This window comes from Neofelis nebulosa, chromosome 16 (assembly GCF_028018385.1).
Source record: "Neofelis nebulosa isolate mNeoNeb1 chromosome 16, mNeoNeb1.pri, whole genome shotgun sequence".
In the NCBI taxonomy this organism is placed as follows: Eukaryota; Metazoa; Chordata; class Mammalia; order Carnivora; family Felidae; genus Neofelis; species Neofelis nebulosa.
This window is the reverse complement of record NC_080797.1, coordinates 955,032-982,338: the sequence shown is the minus strand read 5'-3', so window position 1 is coordinate 982,338 and position 27,307 is coordinate 955,032. Positions and strand designations below refer to the sequence as shown.

The 27,307-nt window shown below is 62.7% G+C and overlaps 1 protein-coding gene across 5 annotated transcripts; it reads right to left on the bottom strand.

Moving 5' to 3' along the window:
- Positions 1-663: 663 nt before the first annotated feature.
- On the bottom strand, positions 664-26,794 carry AIPL1 (aryl hydrocarbon receptor interacting protein like 1). Of its 5 annotated transcripts, none has more exons than XM_058703698.1 (8): positions 26,667-26,794; positions 25,975-26,141; positions 25,248-25,427; positions 20,157-20,345; positions 18,903-19,079; positions 18,518-18,659; positions 1,369-1,500; positions 682-1,040 (listed from the first exon to the last, which is right to left on the bottom strand). In XM_058703698.1, exons 2-8 carry the CDS (start codon positions 26,068-26,070, stop codon positions 844-846), a joined length of 1,113 nt encoding a protein of 370 aa, XP_058559681.1. In that variant the 5' UTR covers positions 26,071-26,141; positions 26,667-26,794; the 3' UTR covers positions 682-843. The 5 variants fall into 5 exon arrangements, with proteins under 5 accessions (XP_058559685.1, XP_058559681.1, XP_058559682.1 ...); XM_058703699.1 differs by having other exon boundaries at positions 688-944; positions 26,667-26,791; XM_058703701.1 differs by lacking the exon at positions 682-1,040 and having other exon boundaries at positions 1,301-1,500; positions 26,667-26,789.
- Positions 26,795-27,307: the final 513 nt, after the last annotated feature.

The window sequence follows — 27,307 nt, the reverse complement described above, 5'->3', positions numbered from 1 at the left end:
TGCTTGGGATTCTCTCTCTCCCTCTCTCTCTTTGCCCCTCCCCCTGGCCCTCTCTCCCTTTCTGAAAGAAAGAAAGAAAGAAAGAAAGAAAGAAAGAAAGAAAGAAAGAAAGAGAAAACACACTGCCAATATCAGGAACTAAAGAGGATTTCAATACAGATTCTCTATTAAAAGAAGCATAGAGGGGCGCCTGGGGGGCTCAGTCGGTTGAGCGTCCAACTTCGGCTCAGGTCATGGTCTCACGGTTTGTGGGTTCGAGCCCCGTGTCAGGCTCCGTGCTGACAGGGCGGAGACTGCTTGGGATTCTCTCTCTCCTTCTCTCTCTGCCCCTCCCCACTCACACGTGTCCTAAATAAATAAATAAGTAAACATTTTTTAAAAAGGAAAACGTTTTTACTTTTAAAACTAAAAACGGGCGTCTGGGGGGCTCAGTCGGCTCAGTGGGTTGGCTCGGGTCACGATCTCGCGGTTCGTGGGTTCGAGCCCCGCGTCGGGTCTTGTGCTGACAGCTGGGAGCCTGGAGCCTGCTTCGGATTCTGTGTCTCCCTCTCTCTCTGCCCCTTCCCCTGCTCATGCTCTGTCTCTCTCTGTCTCTCAAAAATGAACAAAGCTAAAAAATTTTTTTTCAAAAAAATATTAAAAAAAAAAAAGATCAGGGAAACGGAACAGAACAGAATACAAAGTCTAAAACGTAGACCCAGCATAGACTTAAAGTTAGTGCCAGAGCCACAGAAGTTCCAGAGAAAACACACTCGTTACCTTCAAGACTTGGGGCAGACGACGTGTGAAATAACAGGACAGACACATGTGTAGGTCTCTGCCCCTGTTTCTGGCACAGAACTCCTAAATCCTTCGGCATTGCCTGGGTGATAGGAACGTCCTTTGTCCTAAGGAGGTGACTCCTGGTGGCTCCTGGACGGGGGCTGGTCGCCAGAAAGACCAAGCTATGAATAAAAGCTTAGAATTTTCAGTCTCATCCTCTGTTCTCTGGAGAAGGCCTGGAAATTGAGTGATGATCGGTTCTGCCCCTAATAGGAGACCTGCACAGAAACGCCCGAAGTACCGGGTTCCGGAGGTTCTTGGCCGGGTGACCACGCAGGGGTGTGGGGAGAGTGGTACCTGCAGACAGCACGGAAGCTCTGCCCCCTCCCCTGCCCCTCGCCCTGGGCACCCCTTCCGTCTGCTGTCCCCGAGCTGTGTCCTCTCATGGCACACGGGTCACCTGTTTCCTGAGATCTGGGAGCCACCCAGCAAAGTGATCGAACCCGAAGAGGGGGCCGTGGGAACCTCGGACTCAGAGCTGGCTGGTCAGGACCTACAAGTGGCCCCCGAAGGGGGCTGGGCAGTCTCGTGGGGCTGAGCCCTCACCCCGTGGGATCCGAGGCCGTCTCCAGGTGCGCAGGGTCAGAAGCGGGTTACACTGGAATACATCCGGCTGGCGTGACGGAGAACTGCTTTGGTGCGGGGAGAACCCACTCATCCGGGGAGAAGGGAGGAGCCCTGCGTGGGAGGTGCAGCGAGGTTCCCCGGCTCACAAAGGCTTCTCAGAACACGGAAAACAACACTCATGAGATTTTTAAAAACGAACAGGCCAACTTAATCAAAAGGTACACGTCTTCTCTCCGACGTGTACCATTAACCAAGTGAATCAGCAGGCTACAAACTGAGAGAAGTGTTCAGCATGCGGATCCCAAACAAGGGACTCACGCACAGTATGTAAGGAATCTCGCCAATTAACCAAGTGAATCAGCAGGCTACAAACTGAGAGAAGTGTTCAGCATGCGGATCCCAAACAAGGGACTCACGCACAGTATGTAAGGAATCTCGCCAATCAACGGCAAAAAGACGAGCAACACCAGTTTGGAAATGAGCCAGACTGGAAAAGACCTTCCACGAAAGGAAATGCACGGGTCAGAACTAAGACACGAAAATGCTCCGTACCTGCGTCCGTCGGGAAATGCAAATTGAAATCACAAGGAGACATGTTTCATACCCACGAGGATGTGGTTTTGTTTTTTTTTTAATTTTTTTTTAAACGTTTATTTATTTTTGAGACAGAGAGAGACAGAGCATGAATAGGGGAGGGTCAGAGAGAGAGGGAGACACAGAATCCGAAACAGGCTTCAGGCTCCGAGCCGTCAGCACAGAGCCCGACGCGGGGCTCGAACTCACGGACTGGGAGATCATGACCTGAGCCGAAGTCGGACGCTTAACCGACTGAGCCACCCAGGCGCCCCGATGATGTGTTTTTTTTTGTTTTGTTTTGTTTTTTAAATTTTTTTTTCGGGGCGCCTGGGTGGCGCAGTCGGTTAAGCGTCCGACTTCAGCCAGGTCACGATCTCGCAGTCCGTGAGTTCGAGCCCCGCGTCGGGCTCTGGGCTGATGGCTCGGAGCCTGGAGCCTGTTTCCGATTCTGTGTCTCCCTCTCTCTCTGCCCCTCCCCCGTTCATGCTCTGTCTCTCTCTGTCCCAAAAATAAAAAAATAAAAAAAATAAAATAAATAAATAAATAAATAAATAAATTTTTTTTTCAACATTTTTTATTTATTTTTGGGACAGAGAGAGACAGAGCATGAACGGGGGAGGGGCAGAGAGAGAGGGAGACACAGAATCGGAAACAGGCTCCAGGCTCCGAGCCATCAGCCCAGAGCCCGACGCGGGGCTCGAACTCACGGACCGCGAGATCGTGACCTGGCTGAAGTCGGACGCTTAACCGACTGCGCCACCCAGGCGCCCCCGAGGATGTGTTTTTTAAACGACGGCAGGTGGGTACAAGGAATCCTTTGGGGGGAGGCAGGTGGAAATATTCCGGACTGCATGTGATGGTGTTACAACTGTTTACACTTATGGGGCCGCCCGGGGGGGCTCAGCCGGCTAAGGGTCCGACTCTTGATTTCGGCTCAGGTCCTGAGGTCACCGTGCGCGGGGTCGAGCCCCGCATCAGGCTCTGTGCTGACAGCATAGAGCCTGCTTGGATTCTCCCTCTCTCCTCTCTCTGCGTCCCTCCCTGCTAGCGCTCTCTCTCTCTCTCTCAAACAAATAAGCTTAAAGAAAAAACAAAAAACCCACAACTGTCTGCCTCTACGGAAAGCGGGGAACACCACCACCCAAATGAGTCCTGACCAAGCTCTTTCGTTGCCGCGAGAGCGTCGGCCGCGTATCACAACGGAGAGACACACGCCTGTGGGGGAACCGGAGCAAAGGGCTGGAGGACGGTGAACGCGACATCCGGGGCGGCGATCACCCCGGAGAGGGTGGAGGTCGTGAAAACGGAGAGGAAGCTCCCAGGGCGTCCGTCACCTTTTTCCGGCATGTTGGCGGTGATACGTGGCGTTGCTTGCCACGCCGCAGTTTTCTGCTTACAAACGTCGGCCCGGTGCTATGCCCGATTTTATAAAAACGACGCCACGCCAACGAACCGTGGAAGAGATCGGGGGTGGACCAGGGAAGAACACGCATTATGGCAACAACCCGCCCAGCGGGGAGGGGGTGGGGGGACTCGACTCCACCCCGAAACCGCTGACGGCCCCCCAGGCAGAGTCAGGAGAGCCCCCAGAGTTGAAAGCCCACGGGGGCCACCCCGAGCGACAGGCGGATGGATGGGGACGCACGGGGGGCAAGGGAACGCGACCTCCCGGGCTCCGCGCCCGTTACACGCCGGGCCTTTGCACCTCCCGGAGCCGCACTGCGTCCTCGGAGCTCAGTGCCCGTCCCGCTCGGAGAAGGTGCACGAGGACGTCCGTCCGCAAGCGGGGCTGGGTGGCGGTGCCCTTGGGTCCCTCGAAGCACTGGCACCGGGGATTCCTTTCCGCCACACGCGCCCCGGTCCGAGGACAGTGGCCCTGGCGGTGACTCCCTCGTGCGGAGCTTGAAGCCCCAGACGCGGGGCGCCTGGGTGGCTCAGCCCGTTAAGCCGTACTACCCTCAAAACGAAGGCACAGAAAACAGCCTCAACCTCGACCAAAGTCAAGTGATTAAAAACTCGGAACAGTTCACTCACGGAACTAGAAGGAGGTACCAAGAAAAGTAAATTCTGACGAAGACAGTGCACGGCTGAGCATTCACTGTGCGAGCAAACGCGCGGGCGTCCCCACACCTGCACACGGCACGGGGTGACCAGCCCGTCATAGAGTTGCACACGAGGGTCCCATCAGGGACTCCGGGCGTGGCTGCCGTCAGGAATGACGTCCGCGTGGCAGGCCGCGGCTGGCGACGTTCAGAACACAAAAGGAGCACAACATCCTCCTGAGGTTACCATGATTGCCTTCCTGGACCATCGGGTGCAGATTAAAAGCAGAGCCAAGAAGGACTTATGGCGTGCGTTCACACACAGGTGCAGGAAGTCCGGCCCCTACGAGAACGTCCGGCCGGACAAGGGACAATTTGTCGACATCGCAGGATGACCGGGCACCCCTGCATCTCTGGTGCAAACTAAGCCACACCCCGGAGCGTGAGGGGTCCCCCAGGGCGCGGGGCTGCGGGGGGCCACCGGTCGGGAACCGTCACGCTGGGGGAGGGCTATCAGGACAGGGCTACAGACCGGAAACGCACGGTGCGGAAGCCACAGAACATCACCCGAGAGGACCGCCAGGGAAACAAGAGGAAGGAAGACGGAGGAGGTGCCCGGGAAGGGTGGCGAAGCAGGTCACGGAGCGAGGGGTCCGTGCTTCCCGCCCACATCAGCATCAGGAAGGACTCCGCGATGCAGCTTGGGGGAACCCGGCCGGCCGCCCCCATCCCCGTGTGGCTCCTTCACCCCGTCCCGAGGGTCCCCCCCATCCGAAGTTCACGCTGGGGACGTGCTCCTGTCGGGGCTGGAAGAGCAGATGCGGCGCCACAGGGCGGGGGGGGGGGGGGGGGGCGGGGTGCCGGGGCAGGTGCACCCTCCAGATTTAGTTTTTAAGTCTGTGCCCCTCCCGCATCCCAGGGCTTTTCTTGAGAAGCGAGGGGAGGTCACGGCCTGACTCGAAGGCTGTGGATGACGCGGCCGGGTCCCCAGGGGCACAGGGAGCCCGCCGGGAGCCCGCGTGTGTCTGCAGCGGCACTCTTAGACCGCCATCTATGGCTTATGGACTCATTTCTGTTAATTAAACTCCTTAATATAATTTTGAGGTAAGAGTGCTTGGCCTGTATTTCAGACGGTCCCCGGAGGACCGGGAAAGGGAGAATATGCCATGTGGCAAAGCGCCATGAAGCTTCATCACCCGGGGACATCTGCAGGAAATGGCACTAACGGAGGAGGGACACGTGGGTGGACCAGTCCACACGCACAATCCCGACTCACTTCGCCAGCCCGTCAAGGCTCAGAGCCCGACTCGGTTTCCCTGGGGGGCCCACCCGCCTGTGAATCGCAGCCTTGGGGTGGGGGTGGGGGGGCTGTCGCTCCGTGCCCGCCCCCGCTCACCCAGGAGCCGGGCTCCCCTGACTCCCCCCCGAAAAGGAACCCTCTTCCTCCTCAGACCGTGTTTACGCAGGGCCGCGAAAGTGCTGCACTGACCCCAGGCCGTGCATCTTCGGAAGGAAATCAGTACATAATTACGTCTTCCGTCCGAGCAGCGCGGCCCAGAGCCCGGCTGATTGGGAATTAGACCAGTGGAAGCAGAGGGGTCAAGGCTGGCCCAGTGGGCCCAGGTCACGCCCGAGGCCCTGACGCCGTGGCCGCCTCTCGGGCCGCAGGGCCTTTGCACCTGGAGCTGCCGCGCGCCGGGACGAGGCGGGACAGGCAGGGCCCGGGGTGACGGCTCCTCCCCTCTCCCCGTGGAGGAGTCCCTCCCGCGTGCGCAGAGGGCTGGACTCCGTGCGGCCACCCCGCACCCCGCTGCCGCCTTCCCGGTCCCTCCCTTATCCCCCTGCTTGGGCCCAGCAACCCAGATGCTCCCCCTCAAGTGCAGGTATGACCTGCTCATTTCTCTGCCTCACGTCCCTCTTGGCAGGGAGCACGGTGGGGGGGGGGGGGGGGGGTGGTGGTTAAAAGCGCCCTCGTGACCTAGAAAGGCCTAAGCTTGCGTCTTGCTGGGTCACCGAGTCCCTGGCGCCCCGTGTAAAACGAGCAAACGAAAACACCCGTCCGTCGGGTTGTCCGCGGCGGGACGATGCGACTAACGCCGACAAACGTGAGCCCGGTGGCTGGTCGCGGTGGGTGGGCACCACCATCATCATCACCGTCACTTTTACAGCTTCCCAGCTGTGGCGCCTGGTGAGCCGGGTCAAAGGAAGGGGCGAGAAGGGGCGAGGACGGGGCTGGTCGTCCACCTGGGCCGTGAGCAGATCCGGCAGAGACCGGGCGGCTCAAAGGGCAAGCGCTGACCTCTCACGGCTCCGGAGGCCGCGGGCGCCATCAGGGCTCCAGCAGACTTATCTGGTTCGCAGACGGCCGTCTTCCCGCTGTGTCCCCTGCGGTGCAGAGAGACCTCGCGTCCCTTCCTCTGCTCACGAGGGCACCGATCCCACCCTGGGGCCACGCGCACGACCTCCTGTCACTCAACACGTCCCAAGGTCCCTCCGGACACCATCACGCTGGGGATCGGAGCTTCACCATGCGGATGGGAGGGGGGGCGGGGGACGACCGGGCCCCAGCAAGGGGACGTCAGAGGAGGCTGGGGCGCCCTCCAACCGGCTGGGCTTGGGCAAAAGGCTTGCCTTTTTCATCCTCCAGGCCTCCTGCACGCCTGTGCACCTGTAGTATGTGCGATCTGGGGAGCCCCGGCCGTCTCCCCCACGTGTGGAGGCTCCGAGCCTCACGGATGCAGGACCCGGACGCCAGCTCTGTCCCGGGGGGCGGGGGGGGGGGGGGGAGAACGAGCTTACGAGGGAGGCCAGGCTTGCCTCCGGCCTTGCGGACGCCCAAGCGCAGGCTGGGGCTGGCGTCTGGACCTCAGTCCTGGGCAGGCCCAGAGCCCCGTCCGCAAATGGAGCCGGAACTCAGCCCGAGGCCGGGATCGGTCCTCAGCCTGCAGCCAGATCCGAGCTGCGCTGGGGACACTGCCGAGACCCCGCCTGAGGGCAGGAATGGAATTTTCTGATGCGAAGTTTAACGGTTTCTGCGAACAGAACCCACGGCCAAAGCTTCGCGGGCGTCGGGCCCTAACCACGCCACGGATGCACCGAGGTCAGAAGTGAATCGTTCCCTTCGTGGTTTTATGTGTCTTCAGCCCACGTGCATCATCCCCACGGACATCGTCTGCGACAAGTGCTCGGACGTCGGTGGTTTCCCCTCTGCAGCCAGCGCACCTGCCGAGGCCGTTCTGCTGCTCGATGCCCCTGGAGACCCCCGGCAGGCATCGCCCCGACCCTCAAGACTCTAAAGATAAACCTCTTGTGGACGTTTCCACAGACCCAGGCACCTGTGCCCTCTGTATCCAATCCTCTGCTCTCGCAACAGGGGAGCCACGGCGGCAGAAAGGCGGAGTGTGGCTCATGGCAGCGGTCTGTGGACCGGGATCACGCGTGGGGTCCAGCCAGAAGGGACCTGAGAAGTGATCAGCAGGGGCCCGGGGTGGGGCCCCCCTCTTGGCCAGCAACAGGTGCAGAGACGGGAGGAGACTGGGCAGAGCCCCGAGGGGACCTGTCCCTTGTCCCTGGGGGTAAGGAATGGACGTGTGAGTGGGGCTCCTCCCCACCTCACTCCAGACGCCACGTCCTCTCTCATTCACCCCCCACGTCGTTCACTGCGGCGGTTCCAGAAGGAAGGTCCGAGCTCTGGCAGGAACATGAGTCTCTCCCACTCCGGGCGTGCTCGAACGCTAGGGACCTCCTCCGGCAAATATAATATATGGACTCGGAAAGTTTAACTCGCGGTGTAACCGGGCCAGGCCGGCCCCGCCCGTCCTGCTGCAGAGAGCCCTCCAAGGGCCGGCTCATAAATACAAGGACCGGGAGAGCAAACTCACTTCTCCTTTTCCAGCTTCCTTTTTTTTTTTTTTTTTTTTTTTTATAATTAAACAGTTAGTGGCTAAATTGCATTGTAATTGATTGCAAAATTGCTTTTTTAATGAGTTTAGACACTAGGAAATAGCTTTTTGTTTTTTTTTCTCCAATGTGCCCAGAGTGAACTTGGTCATTTCGACAACAAATTGCCTCCCTGGCCTCCTGGGCACTTGTCACTGGGAGCCGAGCAGAGGGCAGGGGACGGGGCCGCCTTGCAAAGAGGCGGCTGGAGCCCCGGCCCCTGCCCGCCCCCCCCCCCCCCACAGGAAGGGCGCCCGGCAGCCCTGGTGTCTGGGCCCCTCAGGGCTCCTCCAGGCCCTCCCCCACACCCCCCCCCCAAGGTGCCGGCTGTCCGAGCGGGGCCCTCAGACTGTCCTGTGTGCCCCCTCGTCATCCGGGGCGTGACCCTGAAGCCCCCTCTGGGAAGCGTGTCGCCTCCAGCTCGTTCCAGCTCACCCCATGCCGGTCACCGGAGGGAACCACGAGGTCTCCCGGCCCCCAGCACACGGGGGCCCACCGGGGAGGTGGGAAGGTCAGAGCTCCCTTCCGGACTCCAGGAGCCCTGTGACTGGAGATGAGTAAGACAGAATTCCTGCCCCGAGATCACAGGTCAGGGCTGGGGACAGAAATAGGGGCACAGACAGATCAGGAGGCGAGGGACACTTGCACGGGGCCTTGAAGGGTGAGTAGGAGTTGGCGGGGAGTGAGTCAGAGCTGGAGCACAGTGCTCTCTGCTCACACTGGGTGCTCAAAGGACGGATCCTGGAGCCGGGAGAGCGTGGCAGGAGCCCGGCGGTCGCCAGAAGGAGCCTGGCCGAAGTCCTTGCTCCGCCCCACCCTTGGCCGTGGCTCCGGAAGCTCAGAGGTCTCCACGTGGCCACAGGCAGATGTGTCCCCGGAATCACGCGCTCCGCCCTATGCTAGCAAGTCGAGATTTGTATGTCTTGTTTTTCCGAAGCCGCGTTGACGGGCGCCAAGTTCACAATACAAACAGCGGTGATTGCAATCGCTCGCCGTTCCCATGGCAACGGGCGAGATGAAAAGGGCAAACATTCGGGCTGGAGCTCTCCTCGGATTCAACTCGGTGGGCAGCTCGCGAGCACGCGGGGCCCCCCCGCCCCCCGTTTCGAGAGTGAAAACCCCTCCTGGGTAAGTCACCAGGGGCCCCCGGGCTGACCGGCCAGGGTGTGAAGCCGTTGGGTGGCTTCTTGAATACCTCCAGCGACGGTGAGCTCACTTCACCTCTGGCCGGATGTAGGTGCTCGCTGAAGGGGGACGCTCGCTGAGCGGGCAGGGGTAAATCCACGAAGGCGTGGGATCGGGCCGCCCCAGCGGGAACGGAAGGACAACCGTGGCCAACAGCTCACGTTCATCACAGCCTACGTTCGTGCGTGTGCGGCTCCCGGCACCCCACCCTCGACCGACCGCAGAGGACCAGGTCCGGCGGCCGGGGAGCTGAACAGTTGCACGTGTCACACACTGTGTAAATCGCCCCACACCCATGACCTCATCTGGTTCCCGCCACGGCCTGCCTCAAGCATTATTATCTTTCCTACTTTGCGGATGAAGACAGCGGCCTGGAGAGGTGAGGGCCACGGCCGCGGAATCACGGCTGAGGCTCAGACCCGCCGACCCCGGGGCCCACGCCTGGCAACCACACAACGGGGCTGGGGATGCCGGTTGCACAGCTGGGCCTGGTCTCCCGAGCCCCACGCCCCCCACCCCCGCAGAGAGGTACGCCGTCACCAGGGAGGATCAGACTCTGGAAAAACATCACCGACACAAAACAGTGAGTCCACAGAGAAAACGACAATTAAATACCTGCCCGGGGCACCTGGGCCCCAGGTACAGATACACAAGGTCTTTCCCAAACTCAGCCGTCAGGTCAGCGTGTGCCTACTGTGTGCCGGGCACCGGGGGAGGCCCTGGGGATCCAGAAGGGATGAGGCCTGGACCACACGGAGGGTGGTGGGCAGGGAGGGGCGGGCAGGGCCGCAAGCCACCACAGGGCAAAGAAAAAGCAGTAGGTGTTACAAGAGTGGTGAGGACTGTGGCCGCTGAGGCTGGGAGAGGGGAACCCTGGAGGGCTTCTTGGAGGAGAGGGCCTTTTCAGTCATTCCTTTGCTCGCTCACCAAAGCCATGTCTGCTGGGTCCCCACAGGCGCTCTGCAGAGTGTAGGATGTGAGGGGAGCCTACCCCTCCCCGCGGGATGGGATCAAGAGTCGACTGGAGGAGCAGACAGAAACTCGTCCAAGTGCCGGGCGGGGGAGAAGGGCTCTGGGGACGAGGGAACCAGACGCCGGGCTCGTCTGCGGTGTCCAGGGGAGGCTTCCTAAAGCGAGAGGCGTTTGGGCCGGGAAGAGAACGCTGAGGGCCCAGAGGAGGGGTCGGGGGCTCGGCTGGGACCAGGAGTGGCCCTGGATGAGACCTGACCGCGGGGACGACGCAGGAGGGCTTCCTTGCGCCCCGGCGGCACCAAAGCACGCCGACCTCAGTCCTTCCCGGCCAAGGCCTCCCTCTGGCCCAACCGTCCGGGTCAGGAAGCACAGGTGCCCCTGGTGTGGCCCATCCCGAGAGGCACAGAGCAGACCAGACGAGAGCACAGACACAGCTGCCGGGGCAAAGGGCCGTCAGCCGGGAGCGAGGGGGCAACGCGAGGGGCCTCGGCCAGGCCCCGCGGAGACGCCGGACGGAGAGGAGCAGGGAGAGGACAGCGGGGTCCGCGGTTACCATGATACCGGCTCCAAGCGGGTGGGTTTGCCCAGCGGTGTCCCCAGGAGGTCACAGGCAAACCGACCCCGTGTGAGGGGAGCCCCCGACCCAGGGCCACCAGGCGGGCAGAGGGTCAGGCGTGGACGGGCTTCCGGGAAACACAGGTCTCCGGGAAAGACCCGGGTGTTCCTCCCTGGATAACCCGCTGAAGCCGGGAGCCCCGGGGACCCCCAGGGGTCTGCTCGCCCGACCTGCGACCTGCGGTGAAGCCCCCGCCCCCAACAGCACGGCCCAGCTGTGGAGGTTGCAATCAAGCCTTCACTGTCTCACCTTAAAAACGCACGGGCCAGCGAGGATGTGTAGACCCGGGGGCAAGAAGGACCCAGCGGGGGAACACTGGGGAACTAGGGCTATCATGGAAGCCAAAGCGAAAATTCAAAAACCTCCTCCACATCCTCAGGGAGACTTGGTTCCCCATAAAACAAGAACAGGGGCGCCTGGGTGGCGCAGACTGTTGAGCGTCCGACTTCGGCTCAGGTCACGATCTCACGGTTCGTGGGTTCGAGCCCCGCGTCGGGCTCTGTGCGGACGGCTCGGAGCCCGGAGCCTGCTTGGGATTCTGTGTCTCCCTCTCTCTCTCCGCCCCTTCCCTGCTCTCACTCTCTCTCTTTCTCTCTCAAAGATAAATAAACATTAAAAAAAAATATTTTTTTAAAGGAAGCATTTGGACACAGACACGCATGGGGAGACGCCGTGGGACGGTCAGGGCGCAGGAAAACTCCCAGGAGCAAGAAGGGCATGGAATTCATTTGCCCCCAGCCTCAGAAGGGAGCAGGCATGATGTCGGAGTTCCAACCCCCAGAACCAGGGGACAGGGACGGGGGAATCGTGATGCGTGAGCTGCTGTGACAGCAGCCGGAGCAGACTAACGTTAACGGCGGCCGGGGGACAGTGGGAGAGGGATAGGGACCCCCGAGAGAGGTCTCCAGCCAGCCAAGGACCAGCCCAGGGTGAAGGTGGAATAAATACACCGTCAGCGACGCACCATCGCAGGAACGCCCACCCCCCCCACGCGCCTGTCCTGAGAAAGCCACTGCAGGACGATGCCCGGCACGAACCACAGCAGCAGGCGAGAAGGGAGGAAGACGGGCTCCGGGAGGCGGGGAGGCGTCCCAGAGGGCCCTGCGGTCCTGGAGGGGCTGGAGCAGGGCCGCTCCGGAGGAATGTCGCCAGGAGGGGAAAATCAAACGCTGGCACAGCAGGAGGCTGTTAAGGGACCGAGGAGTGTTTGCAAACAACTTCCGGCAGACCCGCTCTCGCACACGTGTGAGCGCCACCCGTGCGACAGACGACGCTCGGCACCTGGACCGCGGCAGCGAGACAATGGCACGACGAAAGCCAGGGCCCAAACGGGGCCGTGAGAGGAAGCGTCGCCACCCCTCCGGCTTGGCCAGCGTTCACACGGTCAGAAGGAAGCAAACGCGAGGTCTCGGCCGTGGTGGTGACGTCCCCGTGCGGCGGAAAGTGCCGGGCCGTGGGGTTCGGCGCGCCGAGGCCGGGTTCAAACAGGATCCTTGCGTCCAGTGTGCGAAATCCCGACCCGGGAGCACAGGATCACAATCTGCGTCCCCTCGCCCCCTCCCCCGCACGCAGGCCGGAGAACCTGGGACACAGCAGCTTTCAGCCGTGCCTGACGTGCACAGAGAGGCCCCGAGCCGTTAATCGATTCCCCCCCCTCCCTGGTGGTTCTGGTAAATTCCGGCTCCGGTCCCCGCGGGCGAGTGAGAGGCCGATGGGGGGCCCCCCACCCCAGCGAGGACGGCCAGCTGACCACCGGCGGGCAGCTCTGTGACAACCCATCGGGACCTCTTGGCCCCGTTGGCCCTGAGTCCTTCCAGGGAATGACTCGCACAGGTGATCATGAAAGAAGGGACCAGGGACACCAGGACGTGCCCCTGCTCCGAGCTGGGCCTGCTGTGGGGCCCTGGCCACGGGCCCTCAGGCCCCCTCCCCGAGGAGCCCCCGGGGAGCGGCCCGCCCACCCGCCTGCTTCCATGGGGGCTCGAGAATGAGGAGAGTGAGGGCCTGGGTCGCAGGGGACGACCCGGGCCTCCTCCGCCAGGTCACGGCCACCACCAGGTGACGGGAAAGCAGGTTTGGACAGAAGGCTCCAGGGGAGCGCCCAAGGCCCCAGGCAGGGCGGGCCCGCAGTTGGGAACCGACCCACCAAGAAGGAAGACGCTCGGGGCCTCGGGGAAAGAGACGCAAACATTTTCTAACCGGTTCCAGCGAGCACAGACGTGGATTCTTAGAAGCGTGTATATCAAGGCTCTGGATTCCAATTCTTTCCCTCCACCTGCGAGGTTTTACCCGAATTACCCAGAAGCACGCACGTCTGACCACAGAGGGGGCTCCCGTTCCCCAGCATCATCACGGCCGAATCTCGGGTCTCGGGGGGCTCCCTCCTCGAGCACAACCTGATCCTACCGGTTGCGGTCCTGGCTTTCGGGTGCCCTTGTGTTCCCGGTCCCTGGCATCAGGCCCGGTCCTCTGTTCCCCCCACCCCCCGACACCTTCCAACAAGACCACGTTACAGTCCCGCCGTCACACACGGGGCCCCGGGGACGCTGGCATCATCGGTCGGCAGGTGGGAAGGCGGTCAGGCAGGGGGTTCTAGGGCGCAGGCCCAGAAGCGGCCACGCAGGCTGCATCCCGCTCTACGGGCCAGCCAACCACCAGCAGGCCGCGTGCCTGGTGGCTGGGGACCGTCTGTCTGTCCAGTCTGTCACAAGGTCCCTTCCAGCACATCTGCCGGAAACCTCGGGCCAGAGGGGCAGGGTTGGGGGTGGGGACCCACTTCAAAGGTCGTTTGTCGAAAGATTGGATCAACCTGGAGAACACGCGCTGAGGCTCGGCAGGGACCCCCGAGCACCGCCAATACGAGGAAGGTTTACGGGGGGTGCGGGCAGGATGCGCAAAGCCGTGGGAGACAGTAACAGCCAGGCCCCCACGAGCCCCGAGGTGGAGTGCGGGCGGCAGGGGAGCGGCCCCTCTCCGGTGCCCACGGCCTCACCCCCCAGCCTGTGCACGCGTGGCCTTCCACCCCAACGGGGGCTCTGCAAGAGTGATCCTGGGGGCACGGGGGCCCGGCTGGTCATGGGGTCCTGGTAAGGGGGACGCAGGGGACTCCGAGGAGGAAATCCCAGGAGAGAGCACAGAAGAGACTCCCCCGTCGCATCACGTTCACACGCAGCTCGACGAGTCACACTAAATTGTGAACGGTGTGCAGGGTCGGAGTGGGACGGGGACACGGTCCGCCGCCACCCACACTCCGACACGCGCCCCTCGGGACGCGCTGGGAGCACCACATGCCCCAGAGACGGTGTGAGGCACGGAACGCAAAGCACCTCGTTTGGGACGAGCCGGTAACGCTGCTGACGCACAGGGTCAAGGTTAACGCACCTATTTTTTGCCTTTTTAACGTAACTTCCCGGAAACTGGACGTCACAGCTGCCGCCTGGACCGTGATGCCCTCCCTGCCTGGGTCCCTATGCGACGCGGTGCCCGGCTGTGGGCTCAGGGCCGCTCAACATCAGACCTCAGGGGCCACGGGACACTGTCCCCCCACCTCCTCCCCGGGGGTGGGCTTGGTGGGGACGTGGGGTCAACTTGCTATGAGGACACACGGTGTCCCGGCCAAGAGACAGATCTCAAACATGCTCTCCCCCCTTTATCTTTCTTCCCCCTCCTTCCCCCACTTCCTCCCCTCCCTCCCTCCCTCCTTCCTCCCTCGCCCCCTCCCTCCCTTCCCTCCCCCTTCCTTCCTCCTTCCCTTGGCCCCCTCTTTTCCTCCCTTCCCTCCCTCCCTCCTTCCTCCCTCCCTCCCTCCTTCCTCCCTCACCCCCTCCCTCCCTTCCCTCCCCCCTTCCTTCCTCCCTCCCTTGCCCCCTCCTTTCCTCCCTTCCCTCCATTCCTCCCTTCCCTCTCTCCACCCCCCACTCCCTCCCTCCCTCCCATACATCACACTCATGTGTAGACTGTCCCGGGAGGAGTGTTGTACAAAAAGTCCCAGCCCGGAAACCTGGAAACCTGGAACACTAATCCTGAGGCTGTCCCAGAACTGCAGTGGGGTCTGGAATGTTACTGCCCTTCTCCAAGCCTCAGTTTCCCCATCTGTACAGGGGGGTGCCTGGTGGCATTCGGACGCTGCAGCTCTAAACCCTCCCTTCCCTGCGCCCTGCCTGCGGGACCTGCTGGCGACCCGTGAGAGTCAGAGAGTCAGGGCAGGTCGGGGCTCCTGGGGAAGCAAAGCTTTCTCAGGGCTCCCAGCCAGTCCCAGCTCCGGCCCTGGGGACCCCAACCTGCTTGATCTCTGCTGCCCCCTGCTGGCCACTCGGAACCAGCTTCCAGCTCCGTCCCTTGGAAAGGTTGGAAGGGGCGACATCCCAGGACCCTCCTGCGCCCACCTACCCAGACCTGGCCCAGAGCACCTCCGGGAGGCTGCGTCAGGGCCACAGGAAGCCAGCGCCGGGGCCAGAGGCCTGGACAGGTTGGCGGCACACCTCGGGGCCCTGGTCAGCTCTCCACCCCTGCACCAGCCAGATAGGGTGAGAGGCACCTGGGTCCTCAAGAACCTGTGGTCCTGTCCTTGGCCTTTGGACGGGGTGAGTCTGTTCTCTGTCTGGATCTGGCATACATGGGGGGAGGGGGGCGGGGAGGAGGGGGAGTGTGCCCAGCAGGGCAGAAATCACCAGGAGGGGTGCGGCCAGGGGAGAGGCTCCGACCACCCGAGAAAGGCAGGTGGCAGGCAGAGGGGGGAGGGCTGACCAAGAAAGGCCTGAACCAAAATGTGGCTGATCCCCACCCCCTGGGTGGCTGGCGGGAGGTGCTCCTGTGGCCTTGGTGACCAGGGAGGGAGGGTCTCTAGCCTTACGGGTTCCACACGGTCTCCAGCATTGGGGGGGGGGGGGGGCGCAGCTTCCACACAAACACGCTCCCCCCCCCCCCGCCTCTCTTTTCTCCAGGGCTTGCAAAGTCCTAGGGCATCAGGAGGGGGCATGGCGGCAGGGGACCAGGGTAATGGGACACATTCTGGCCTCAGCACAGACGGGGTGAGACCCTCACAGACCCCAGGGAAGAGGGCGGCGGAGGGAAGGCCGCACACTGAAAACGGAAGGACCCTGGGGGCCGGGTGTCTCCAGCCATAGGTCCTGGTCCTCAATTAATTCCCTTGCCAGGCTCTCCACCTGCTTTGCAGCCTCCGGTGGTCCCGCCCAGGGCAGTGGGAGGCTGGTGACCGTCCCACTCCAGCCCACGGTGTCCCCTCGCCCGACCCGCTCCCCTCTGCTTCGCGCACATATACCTGGACGGCCTCAGCCACGAGCCTGAACCACCGAACCCTAACCCCCTTTCCTCGCCACAAGTGACCTCCTTCTGTTGTCCCTGGGGGCCGTGAATTTGGAAGCACAGAAAAGAACCGCGATCACAGCACCGCACGGGGGCCTTTGGGGAAACTTATACCGTTTATTGGTTTTCTCATTTTAAAGTCAGTCTGCGGACAAAGCACAGAAACTTGGTTTTGGCTACAGAAGGAGCACAGGTGTTAACAGTGGGGACAGAGCAGAAGCAAAGGTCCAGTGGTCACCCCGCACAGAAGGGAGTGGCGGGGACTCCAGAGAGAATTCTAGAGGAAGTGAATGAAGCAACAAAAATAACCAGGGGAGGTCGGGTGGCATTGAAGGCTGTGGGAGGCAGGGGAGGCCAGGGAAGTGGGGGAGGCTGGGGAGTCAATGGAGGAGGGGGGCAGGAGGAGGCCAGGGGAGGCTGGGAGTCAGTGAAGAAGGGGAAAGGAGGAGGCCGGGGGAGTCCAGAGGAGGCTACAGGAGGCCAGGGGAGCCCAGAGGGTCAGTGGAGGAGGGGGCCGGGAGGAGGCCAGAGGTGGGGGGTGAGGCAGGCAGAGGCCAGGAGGGGGGTGGGAGTCAGTGGAGGAGGGGGGCAGGAGGAGGCCGGGGGAGGCCAGAGAGTCAGTGGAAGAGGGGGCCAGGGGAGGCCTGGGAGGCTGGGGGAGGCCAGAGGAGGCTGAGGGAGGCCAGAAGTCAGTGGAGGAGGGGGGCAGGAGGAGGCCGGGGGAGGCCAGAGAGTCAGTGGAAGAGGGGGCCAGGGGAGGCCTGGGAGGCTGGGGGAGGCCGGAGGAGGCTGAGGGAGGCCAGAAGTCAGTGGAGGAGGGGGGCAGGAGGAGGCCAGGGGAGGCCAGAGAGTCAGTGGAAGAGGGGACCAGGGGAGGCCTGGGAGGCTGGGGGAGGCCGGAGGAGGCTGAGGGAGGCCAGAAGTCAGTGGAGGAGGGGGGCAGGAGGAGGCCAGGGGAGGCCAGAGAGTCAGTGGAAGAGGGGGCCAGGGGAGGCCTGGGAGGCTGGGGGAGGCCGGAGGAGGCTGAGGGAGGCCAGAAGTCAGTGGAGGAGGGGGGCAGGAGGAGGCCAGGGGAGGCCAGAGAGTCAGTGGAAGAGGGGACCAGGGGAGGCCTGGGAGGCTGGGGGAGGCCGGAGGAGGCTGAGGGAGGCCAGAAGTCAGTGGAGGAGGGGGGCAGGAGGAGGCCGGGGGAGGCCAGAGAGTCAGTGGAAGAGGGGGCCAGGGGAGGCCTGGGAGGCTGGGGGAGGCCGGAGGAGGCTGAGGGAGGCCAGAAGTCAGTGGAGGAGGGGGGCAGGAGGAGGCCGGGGGAGGCCAGAGAGTCAGTGGAAGAGGGGGCCAGGGGAGGCCTGGGAGGCTGGGGGAGGCCGGAGGAGGCTGAGGGAGGCCAGAAGTCAGTGGAGGAGGGGGGCAGGAGGAGGCTGGGGGAGGCCAGAGAGTCAGTGGAAGAGGGGGCCAGGGGAGGCCTGGGAGGCTGGGGGAGGCCGGAGGAGGCTGAGGGAGGCCAGAAGTCAGTGGAGGAGGGGGGCAGGAGGAGGCCAGGGGAGGCCAGAGAGTCAGTGGAAGAGGGGACCAGGGGAGGCCTGGGAGGCTGGGGGAGGCCGGAGGAGGCTGAGGGAGGCCAGAAGTCAGTGGAGGAGGGGGGCAGGAGGAGGCCGGGGGAGGCCAGAGAGTCAGTGGAAGAGGGGGCCAGGGGAGGCCTGGGAGGCTGGGGGAGGCCGGAGGAGGCTGAGGGAGGCCAGAAGTCAGTGGAGGAGGGGGGCAGGAGGAGGCCGGGGGAGGCCAGAGAGTCAGTGGAAGAGGGGGCCAGGGGAGGCCTGGGAGGCTGGGGGAGGCCGGAGGAGGCTGAGGGAGGCCAGAAGTCAGTGGAGGAGGGGGGCAGGAGGAGGCTGGGGGAGGCCAGAGAGTCAGTGGAAGAGGGGGCCAGGGGAGGCCTGGGAGGCTGGGGGAGGCCGGAGGAGGCTGAGGGAGGCCAGAAGTCAGTGGAGGAGGGGGGCAGGAGGAGGCCAAGGGAGGCCAGAGGAGTCTGAAGAGTCAAGGGAGGACGCGGCCGGGGGAGGCCGGGGAGGCCCGGAGGCCCGCTCCCTGCCCTAGCCCAGCATGTTCCGGCAGCGCAGCCGTTCCTCCTCCCTCTTCTCCTCCAGGCGGCTCTCCAAGAGCCTCAGCTCCCGGCGCACCGCCTTCTGCATGGACGGCTCCAGCTCCAGCACCTTCTGAAGGTCCGCCCTGGCCTCCGCCTCGTTCCACACCTCCGCGTGGGCCCGGGCCCGCACGTAGTAGGCCTTCACGATGCCTGAGGGGAGGATCGGGGCCGCCCCGGCCGCCGGGGGCCTCAGAGGCCGAGCCTCGCCCGCCCTGAGCCCGGATCACGAGCCGTGCCCTCCGTGTCCGCCCGAGCCGCCGCCTCGGTTTCCCTCCCCAGAGTCGCGGGCTCGAGGTCGCCGCGGCCCCGCCCCCCGCGCACGCGCACGCGCACCTGGGTGGTGGCGCAGGATGTGGCCCGTGTGCTCCAGCACCTCGTAGTACTCCTCCTTCTTCAGCAGACACTGGCAGTAGTTGAGGGTCAGGGTGTCGATGAGCTTCTCCAGCTTCAGCCACTGCACCTCCCAGGGCTTCTCCTGCCCGGGGAGCGCGTGCGCCGTGAGCTCGGGCCGCCGCCTGCCCCTCCCCCCCGGCCGCCCCCCCCCCTCGGGGGCCTGTGCCCTCCCCCCCTGCTCCCAGCCGCCCCCCCCTCGGCGGCCTGTGCCCTCCCCCCCTGCTCCCAGCCGCCCCCCCCCTCGGCGGCCTGTCCCCTCCCCCCAGCCGCCTGCCCCCTCCCCCCGGCCGCCCCCCCCCCCCCCCCCCCCCCCGCCGCCTCCCACCTTGGTCTGCAGGTTCCGCAGGCACACGATGGCCTCCTGGTACTTGGTGGAGGCCTCCTCGTATCGGCCCAGCTTGAAGAGCCGGTTCCCTTCCCCGTGGAGGACGGGCACCGCCTGCAGCTTCTCCTCGTTGCTCAGGCTCCACGTCTCCCGCCGGTACTCGCTCGGGGCCTCGACCTGGCCCCAGAGCGGCAGGCGGGTGAGGCGGGCACCGGGGTGCCCGCGTCCCCGCGGCTGGGGAACCCCCTCGGCCTATTCCACGGGGAGGGTGGGCCGGGCGGCAGAACCGTGCTCGCCAGCCACAGCCACGTACACGGGGGGCCTAAATCAGATCCTCTGTGCGATCAGGGAGAGACAGCCCTTTGTCAGTCAACACACCTGACTTCAGTCTTCAGAAGATCGTCAGGACACTCATTTGGCAGAACTACACGCTTTATTGCCATCTGCCGGGTAATCGTCATTCTAAAGGTTCCCATATACGGTGTCGGTGACGAGCACCTTGGAGGTGATGCCCTTGTGCAGTGGAGAAACCGCACAACTGTCCTAGCAGGCCCACAGAGACCCTCCGCCGACACGATTCTCTTATTTATTTGTTCATCCACGTAGCCCTCGGGCTGAACCTCATCCTGGGCCATGAGCTGAGTCCCGACCCGGGCTTGACCCTCTCCCGCCACCCCACAAACGCGAGCTATCAGTCACTCTGGGGTCTGGGTGAGAAGGTGTGGGCAGTTCTGTTCAGCCTCTCCCACTGCTGGAGAACCAGGTCTGAATCCAGGACCCCGGGGACTAATTGGAAACCACTGGAAACAAAAGCACAGCCCAGAACCAACAGAAGTAAATGCCTCCGAAGTGAACACCAGTAACTCCCGAAAGAGCTGGTCTCAGATGGGCTTTTGGTACTTTTGGGGGTCAGATTCCACTTTTGCTGGGGTTTATGAACCCTCTTGTGCTCTAAACAGAAAGCAGGTGATGCCCAGTGACCAGTGAGGTCAGGCTCCCTGCGGGCCCACTCCCCCGGGGCACAGCTGCCCTGAGGCTGGGCCAGCCCCCTGCCCCTTCCCCGCCCCCCCCGCCCCCCCCACCCCCGCCCCTGGCATCCCTGCCCTGCTGCCCCTCCCCTGCCCCATGCACCTGCCCCCCTGCCCCTCTCCCGACCCCCGCGCACCCCCCTCCCCCCCATACCTGCCCCTCCCCCACCCCAGGGCGCACCTGCTCCCCCCTCCCCCCCCGCCCCTCCCCCTGCCCGGGGCACACCTGCAGCAGCTCTATCACAAAGATCAAAGGCTGTGGCTCCTTCTGCAGCTCGTCCAGGTCCTCGTAGCCCAGCGTGTGGTACGCAAACATGTTGGCCAGCCCGCACGTGTGCACGTGCCACTCGGTGGGGTCCTTGCCCTCCGCCACCTGCCGCAGGCTCCGGGACAGGATGGGGTAGACCCCTGTGTGCTGTGGGGAGAGACCACGGTGGCTTCCGGCCCCAGAGAGCCCACCTCTGGGTCCGGCCACAGCCGCCATCGGCCTGCCCGTGGCTGGTAGCACGCGTTGTCCCCAGCACGCCCCACCAATGACTGGGGTTCACTGTGTCCCAGGCAAAGTGTTCACCAGCTCCTTCTGTTAGCTGCCTCGGTCCTTAGATGACCCGGTGAGGGAGGTACGGCTATTATCCCCACTCTGTAGATGAGGAGACTGCAGCCCAGAGGGGTTAAGTAACTTGCTTAAGTCACACAGCTAGGAAGTGACAGAGCCGGGATTCAAACCCGGCCCCAGAGGACACACTCTCGCCACAGTGCCATGCTGCCTCTTGCTGGCCCTTGTGCTCAGCGCTGACGCATTTCTCTCCCAAGGAGACCTGAGCCCCTGAGTCTGTGACCCGCAGGGAGGGCGGTGTGGAGAGTAGGGGAAGGAGCAGGCTCCAGTGGCCGAGAGGGCCACGCTGATTCGCAGAGAGCCTGGGCACCACACCTGCCATAGGGGAGCTGTCGTGGGTTGCAGGGGGTGGGTACAGATCGCAGCTCATCCCAGCCCCTCCCTGCGCTGGGCGCCGGGCTTGCCCTTCTGGGGGTGCAGGAGGCCTGGGGACATCAGCCCCTGGGGCCTCAGCTTCCCAGCTGTGAGCCCCTCTGCTTGGACCCGGTTCTGACACGGCCCATCTCCGGCTCTCTCAGGGCAGCTCCAGGAAAGACCCGGTGTCGGGGACTCCAGGGGCAGAAACAGCTCAGCTTGCCCTCCAAGTCACCAGCGTGGGGGTGAGTGGGGGTGACGGTCAGCGCTCCCCGCCCCCAGCAGCCAGGATTAACCCGGAATGCCGAGGCTCCTTTGTGAGGGAGGTGACCAGATGGCAGTTAATCCCATGGGGATCAAGGCTGAACTAAAGCCAGGAGAGGCGCCAGGAGCGGCCGCCTGGGGGAGGGCCCATCCTGGCCCGGCAGGCGGCCCCCAGCTCACACGCCCTTCGTCCCACGAGTCCACGGAGCCACCGGCACCCTGGAGCCCGCAGACCCTCTGGGCAGCACGGTGGGGCTGGGGGTGCCGCCAGGAGCCAGGAGAAATCGGGAAGGATGGAGTCCCCGTCTGCACCGGTCTTGTGAGGCCAGCTTGCCTGGCTGGGGACCGGGAGGACAGCTAGAGACACACGCGGGGCCCTCTGTGGGGCTCCAGCCCCGGGGACTGGGACCCAGGCTGCGACGGGGGCAGGGGGCCCCAGGACCCCTGCCCGTCTCTAAGGCTTCAAGGCCCGGGGCGGGTTCTTTCTGAGGGGCTGTGTCTACACTGGAGGCTGCAGACCAGTGGGCCCGAGGCCATATTCAGCTGCCAGATGGGTTTTGTCTTAACCCGCGCCTTGTGGAGTTTTTACCAATTAGTTCCTGACATTCAAGTATTGAGGGAGTATTTCTGGCTCATCTTAAAAACGCAGAATATGCAGCCACGCGGCAACCAAGGGGGGCGGTGGCTGAGGACAGGCTGCCCCCGTCGATCGGCCAGAGCGCCCGGCCCCTGGTGGACTCGGAGTTTGCAGCCCTTGGCCTCACACCCCACACTACTGGGCACCAGCACGAAGTCCCACCTCGAGACCAGCGTCCTGCCCACGGCGGGGGTGAGGCGGGGAGGAGCGCTCTCAGGGCAGAGGCCCCCAGCTCCTCACTGACCCTGCCTCCCCTGAGTGGGGGGAGGTGAGGGAGGCAGGAGGCCCCCCGCTCTTCAAAGCGACAGCTGATGAGGGCTGTCCAGGAGGAGGGCTCTGCAGGGAGTGAGGGGCAGAGCCAGGCCCTCCTAAGTCCTCTGACAAACACACATGATGATCCCACCGATCGCTGAGTTGTTCCAAGACTCAGATTCTTTTTTTCAATGCTTATTTATTTTTGAGGGGGTGGGGGCAGAGGGAGAGGGAGATGCAGAGTCCGAAGCAGGCTCCAGGCTCCGAGCCGTCAGCACAGAGCCCGATGCGGGGCTGGAAGCCACAGACCGTGAGATCGTGACCTCATCCGAAGTCGGGTGCTTAACCGACTGAGCCACCAGGTGCCCCCCAAAACTCAGAGAGATGGGCCCCAGGGAAGGGGCTAGGTAAATTAACCACGCCGAAGCTTTGCACACTTCCTGGCCCAGATGCCACCTCTCTCCCCACATGTAGACCTGGTGAACTCCTATTCATCCTTCAATACCCAATTCGATGTCGTCTTGAAAAAGTTTCCCCCAAGATCCTAAAGCAGCTAGTTGCCCGTCATCTGTGGCCCCAAAGCACTGTGCCCTCACTGACTCCCATCAGGGCACTGGCCGCCCTCCGTCGTAACTGCTCAAGTCTCTGCTCCTCCTCCAGACTGAGGGACAGAGCTTTGTTTCACCCCTAACACACGGCACGGTCCAAACCTGGTGCCCAGCGAATGTTCCCAGGTAGATAAGCAGACAGACAGACCCATGAAGGGTGGATGCTTGATGCCTGGGTGCGGCGACGGAGAAAAGGGGGAAACGTCATTAGAGAAGCCACCGTGGCACGTGCGTACGTGCGTGCGCAATCATGGCGGCCGTGGGCCGGGAGGAGGCATGGCAGGCTGTCCCCGGGGCATCGAAGTCGCCAGCCTGCGAGACGCGCACACAGACCGCCCAGGACACGCAGAGCCGTGCCCGCGTCCGGGTGGGGGGGTGGGGGGGGGGGGGTAGCAGCAGCTCGGGGTTCTGCGCACAACAAACCAATCGGCCAATCGAGGGTTCGTTGGCGACGTGAGCGAGCGTGCACCCTGCGGAGCACGACCCCGCTGGCGGCCGAGGCTCGTCCCACGCGCCCCCCCCCCCCCCCAGTGACAGGTGCGCGTGCCGGAGAACCTCACCATAAGCAAAGCCGACAGATGGCATTTTAAACTAACGGAAGCCACAAAGCCGATTTTCTGAAGACCTGGCTCGTTGAAGACACATCTTTACACTCTTTCTACACCTTAGGATGAGGCACAACACAGACGAGGGTAGGCAGAGGAGACACGCCCACCTGGCACCTGGCGGGGGAACCGTCGGGCGGGCGCCCCTAGCGGTCGACCCCGGCATTGCAGCCCCTGGCGGTCACTCGGGGGTGGGGGGGGGCGGGGTCCAGCCTTCCATCCGGATAAGCGGTGGGGGAACCAGGGGTCCCACCTCCACCCTGTCCCTTTACTTGTCTGACCCAGCCCAAGTCGCTCTTCTCTGCCTCTTCTGCTTCGTCTAAAACAGGGGAGTTCGGGGCGCCTGGGGGGCTCAGTCGGTTAAGCGTCCAACTTCAGCTCGGGTCATGATCTCACGGTCTGTGAGTTCGAGCCCCGCGTCGGGCTCTGTGCGGACAGCTCGGAGCCTGGAGCTGCTTCGGATTCTGTGTCTCCCTCTCTCTCTGCCCCTCCCCTGCTCACCCTGTCTCTCTCTCTCTCTCTCTCTCTCATATAAATACACATTAAAAAAATATTTTAAATAAATAAATAAAATTTTTAAGTTAAAAAATAAATAAATAAAAGTTCGTCTCCGAAATTCTTCCAGCACTTTTCAGTTGCCCCGAACTGTGCTTTGCCCTCGTAAGCACCACATCACGTCTTCCCCACAACAGCCCCTTAGCCTAGGGTTTCGGTGGATGAACAAGGCAGCCAGAGGGAGGAAGGATTTCCCCAGGGTCACACAGCCCCCAAACTACCCCCGGTGAGGGCTTGAATCTGATCGGCCGCCATCAGCAGCCGCTGGGTACATCGGGGGAGAGCCCGGGGGAGCTGGTGCTGGCTGGACCAGGCTCTCAACGTCTGCACCCATCGGCCAATCACAAGACAGGTACCACCCAGTGAGAGGGAGAAGCAGGTGTGGCGCACGACGTCTGGAAACTACGGGGGCAGAGGGACGCAGGGGTCTGGTCCCTCCAAGGAATCCACACCAAGGGGACAAAGAGGGGAGACGACCCAAAAAGAGACCCAAGACGCGTATCCACGGGGCCTGTGCGTGGACGTTGTTTGGGCCCAGCTTGGAACAGCCATAGAGAGTGGCGGGAACAGGACCAAGGAGCGACTGGCATTAAGGAAATATCGGGGTTTCAAAAGGATGTAACGATGACACCGAGGTAGTATCTTTTTTACAGATACAAGTTCTAGGATTTGTGGGTGAAACGATCCGGTGTCTGGAAGGTGCTGTAACCACGCGGGTGAGGGAGAGAGGCGGGAGGATGGGGCTGGAAGCCAGGCTCGGGTCATGGTGGCTGGCGCGGAGGATGGGCACCTGGGACCTCACCGCACTTTCTGTTGGCTTTTGTATATGTTTGAAAGTTTCCGTAAGGAATGTTTGTTGGTGTTGTATGGAAGCCAATTTGACAATAAATTTCATATATTAAAAAAAAAAAAAAAAGAAAAGAAATGTTTGTTGGGGGGCACCTGGGTGGCTCAGCCGGTTAAGCGTCCGACTTCAGCTCAGGTCATGACCTCACGGTTCACGAGTTCGAGCCCCGCGTCGGGCTCTGTGCTGACAGCTCAGAGCCTGGAGCCTGCTTCCGATTCTCTCTCCCTCTCTCTCTGCCCCTCCCCCACTCGTGCTCTGTCTCTCTCTCTCTCTCTCTCTCACAAGAATAAACATTTAAAAAGATTTTTTAAATGGAAATAATTTTACAAGGGTCACAGGAGTGGGGAGGGGGCAGAAAAGTGACCCGTGGCCAAAAGTCCCCAGGATCCAACAATGGTGTGTGGGGCATGGGTGGCCCTGGTCCCACATCCCGCCAGCCAGCCAGCCACCACGCTGACTGTCGCTCTGGGGCTTGCTCCTTGGGGTGACTCTCCACCTGCGCGGAGGAAGGCGACCCAGGGTTTTGTCTCAGCCCCGCTCCGCGGCCCCGCAGGAGCCCTGGCGGGCGCGCCTACTTACGATGGAGTCGCACCAGAACTCGGCCACCTCGCCGATGCGCATGGACGTCAGGAGCACCTCCCAGACCTCCAGCTTGAACATGTTCCCGATGATAATGTGCATGGGGTGGCCCACGCGCTTGCTGTCGTCTATCACCGTCCGCTCGTCGTCACATTTCGTGGTGCGGAAGTGGAAGATCACCTGGTGGCCGAGACAGGGACCCCGGGTCTAGACGCACCTCCACGGCGCCTGCGGAAGCCCCACCCCCACTGGCACTCTCGGGGGGGGGGGGGGGTGTCCCCGGGGCTCAGCTCATGCAGCCCCAGCCAGAGCTCCCCCCGGGGGGCCGGGAGCCCACTCCCTCGCAAAGGACCCCGTCCCACCCTCTGGCAGCCTGCGGGTCAGGAGCCCCTCGCTTACGTCAGCCCTGGATCTGGGGCCACAGACCCAGGGAAGCCCCCCAGAGATTTGTGGACAAAACGACGACCGCCGAGGGCCCCTCCTTTTAACTCGACGTTTGGGGCTCCAGAAAATTCCCAAAGCCCTTCCCCTGCCCCACGCCAGAGTTTAATTTTCCAGCGTCAAAAGTGTCCCGTGAATGGGCACCAATCCAGAGGTCCCCAGGTGCTCAGGGGTTGACAATCCAGGGACGACGTGTCCGGCCGGGTTCTGACAAAGCCGGCCGTGGTTTCAGTGCAAAGGCTGCCGTGGGGGCCCCTATCTGGTGTGGGGGGCGGGGCCCACTCACCCGGGACCCCGTGATGAAGTTGGGGAGATCCCCCGTGCCTCCGTGCAGGATGGTTTTCCTGACCCCTTCCACGTTCAGGAGCAGAGCGGCGTCCATGGCTGCGGGTGAGGGAGGTGTGGGCTCAGGCACAGATTATCTCCCCGGACAAAGCCTTGGGTGGCGGAGACCTGGGGATTGGCCCGCAGGGGTGTGGGTGAGGAGTAGGTCGGTGGTGCCTCATCCCTGCTCCTCACAGCGATGTGGGGGCCCCCGAACCCCCACCGTTGGTTTCCTCCCACCCCAATGAGGGGTTTTGGGGGAGTGATGGTGGGGGGTTCAGAGCTGACGGCCAAGAAAGGAATCTCGAAGACGTCTTTGGTGCAAAAGAGGTGATTTTGTTAAAGCACGGGGACAGGACTTGTGGGCAGAAAAAGCTGTATGTGGTCGTGCCGGGTAACTCATCATATATCCTCAGGTTGGGAGGGGGTCAGGGACCGTGTAAGTCTCTAAGGAATTTTGGAAGCAAGGTTTCCAGGCCCTTGAGGGGCTGCTGTTAGCAAAACATCATTTATTACCGTCTAGTAAGACCCCAGTCACAAGACCCCTCAGATGTATATCGGGGGCCATAAGCTTGGAGGAGGATGGCCAGCATATACTTGGGGGTTAAAGATAAAGGAGGTTTGCAAAGGAATTTTCATGTTAAGTAGACTCACAGGATCCTGGGGGGTCAGGACAATGTTGAGCCAAGATTCCCTTTTGCCCCCAGCAAAGTGTCATCATCCAGGCAGCTGAGCTCCTAGAGGGAGGTCAGTCTGTGGGTTACAAGGACTTGTCAGTGGCTGTAGGCAGTAAGGCAGTTTAATTTCTCATCTGCCTTAGTTTCCCACATCCCCATGGCGGCACTTAAACCCCTTTCCCTTGTTCTTGGGGAGCCAGGAGTGTGCAAGGATTATCACACATACTCCACTGGGGGGGGGTACTCCGCCGGCAGAGGCGGGGGGGGGGGGGCTAGCTTGTACTTCGCCCCCAGCTCACCCCACTCTCCCGCTCCCTTGTCACCAAGAAGGAAGAAAGCCGGCTGGAGCTTTCCCACCAAAGGGGAAGAGGAGGGGAGACCTGAGCCTAGGGCTCCTCGGTCCCTGCCTGCCTTCCCTTTCCTATTTCCTCCTCCCCTCCCCCCATACTCTGCACTGCACACCGGAGGATGTGACACTGGGAGGGCAGGGGAGGGGAGAGAAGCAGCCGTCTGGCCTGGGTGGCTCTAGAACGGGGTGAGAGAAGGGTGCAGGTTTGGGCAAAGAGCCTCTCTCAGCCCCACTTCAGCCTCCCCTACAAAGTCTGGCTGTGGGGAGCG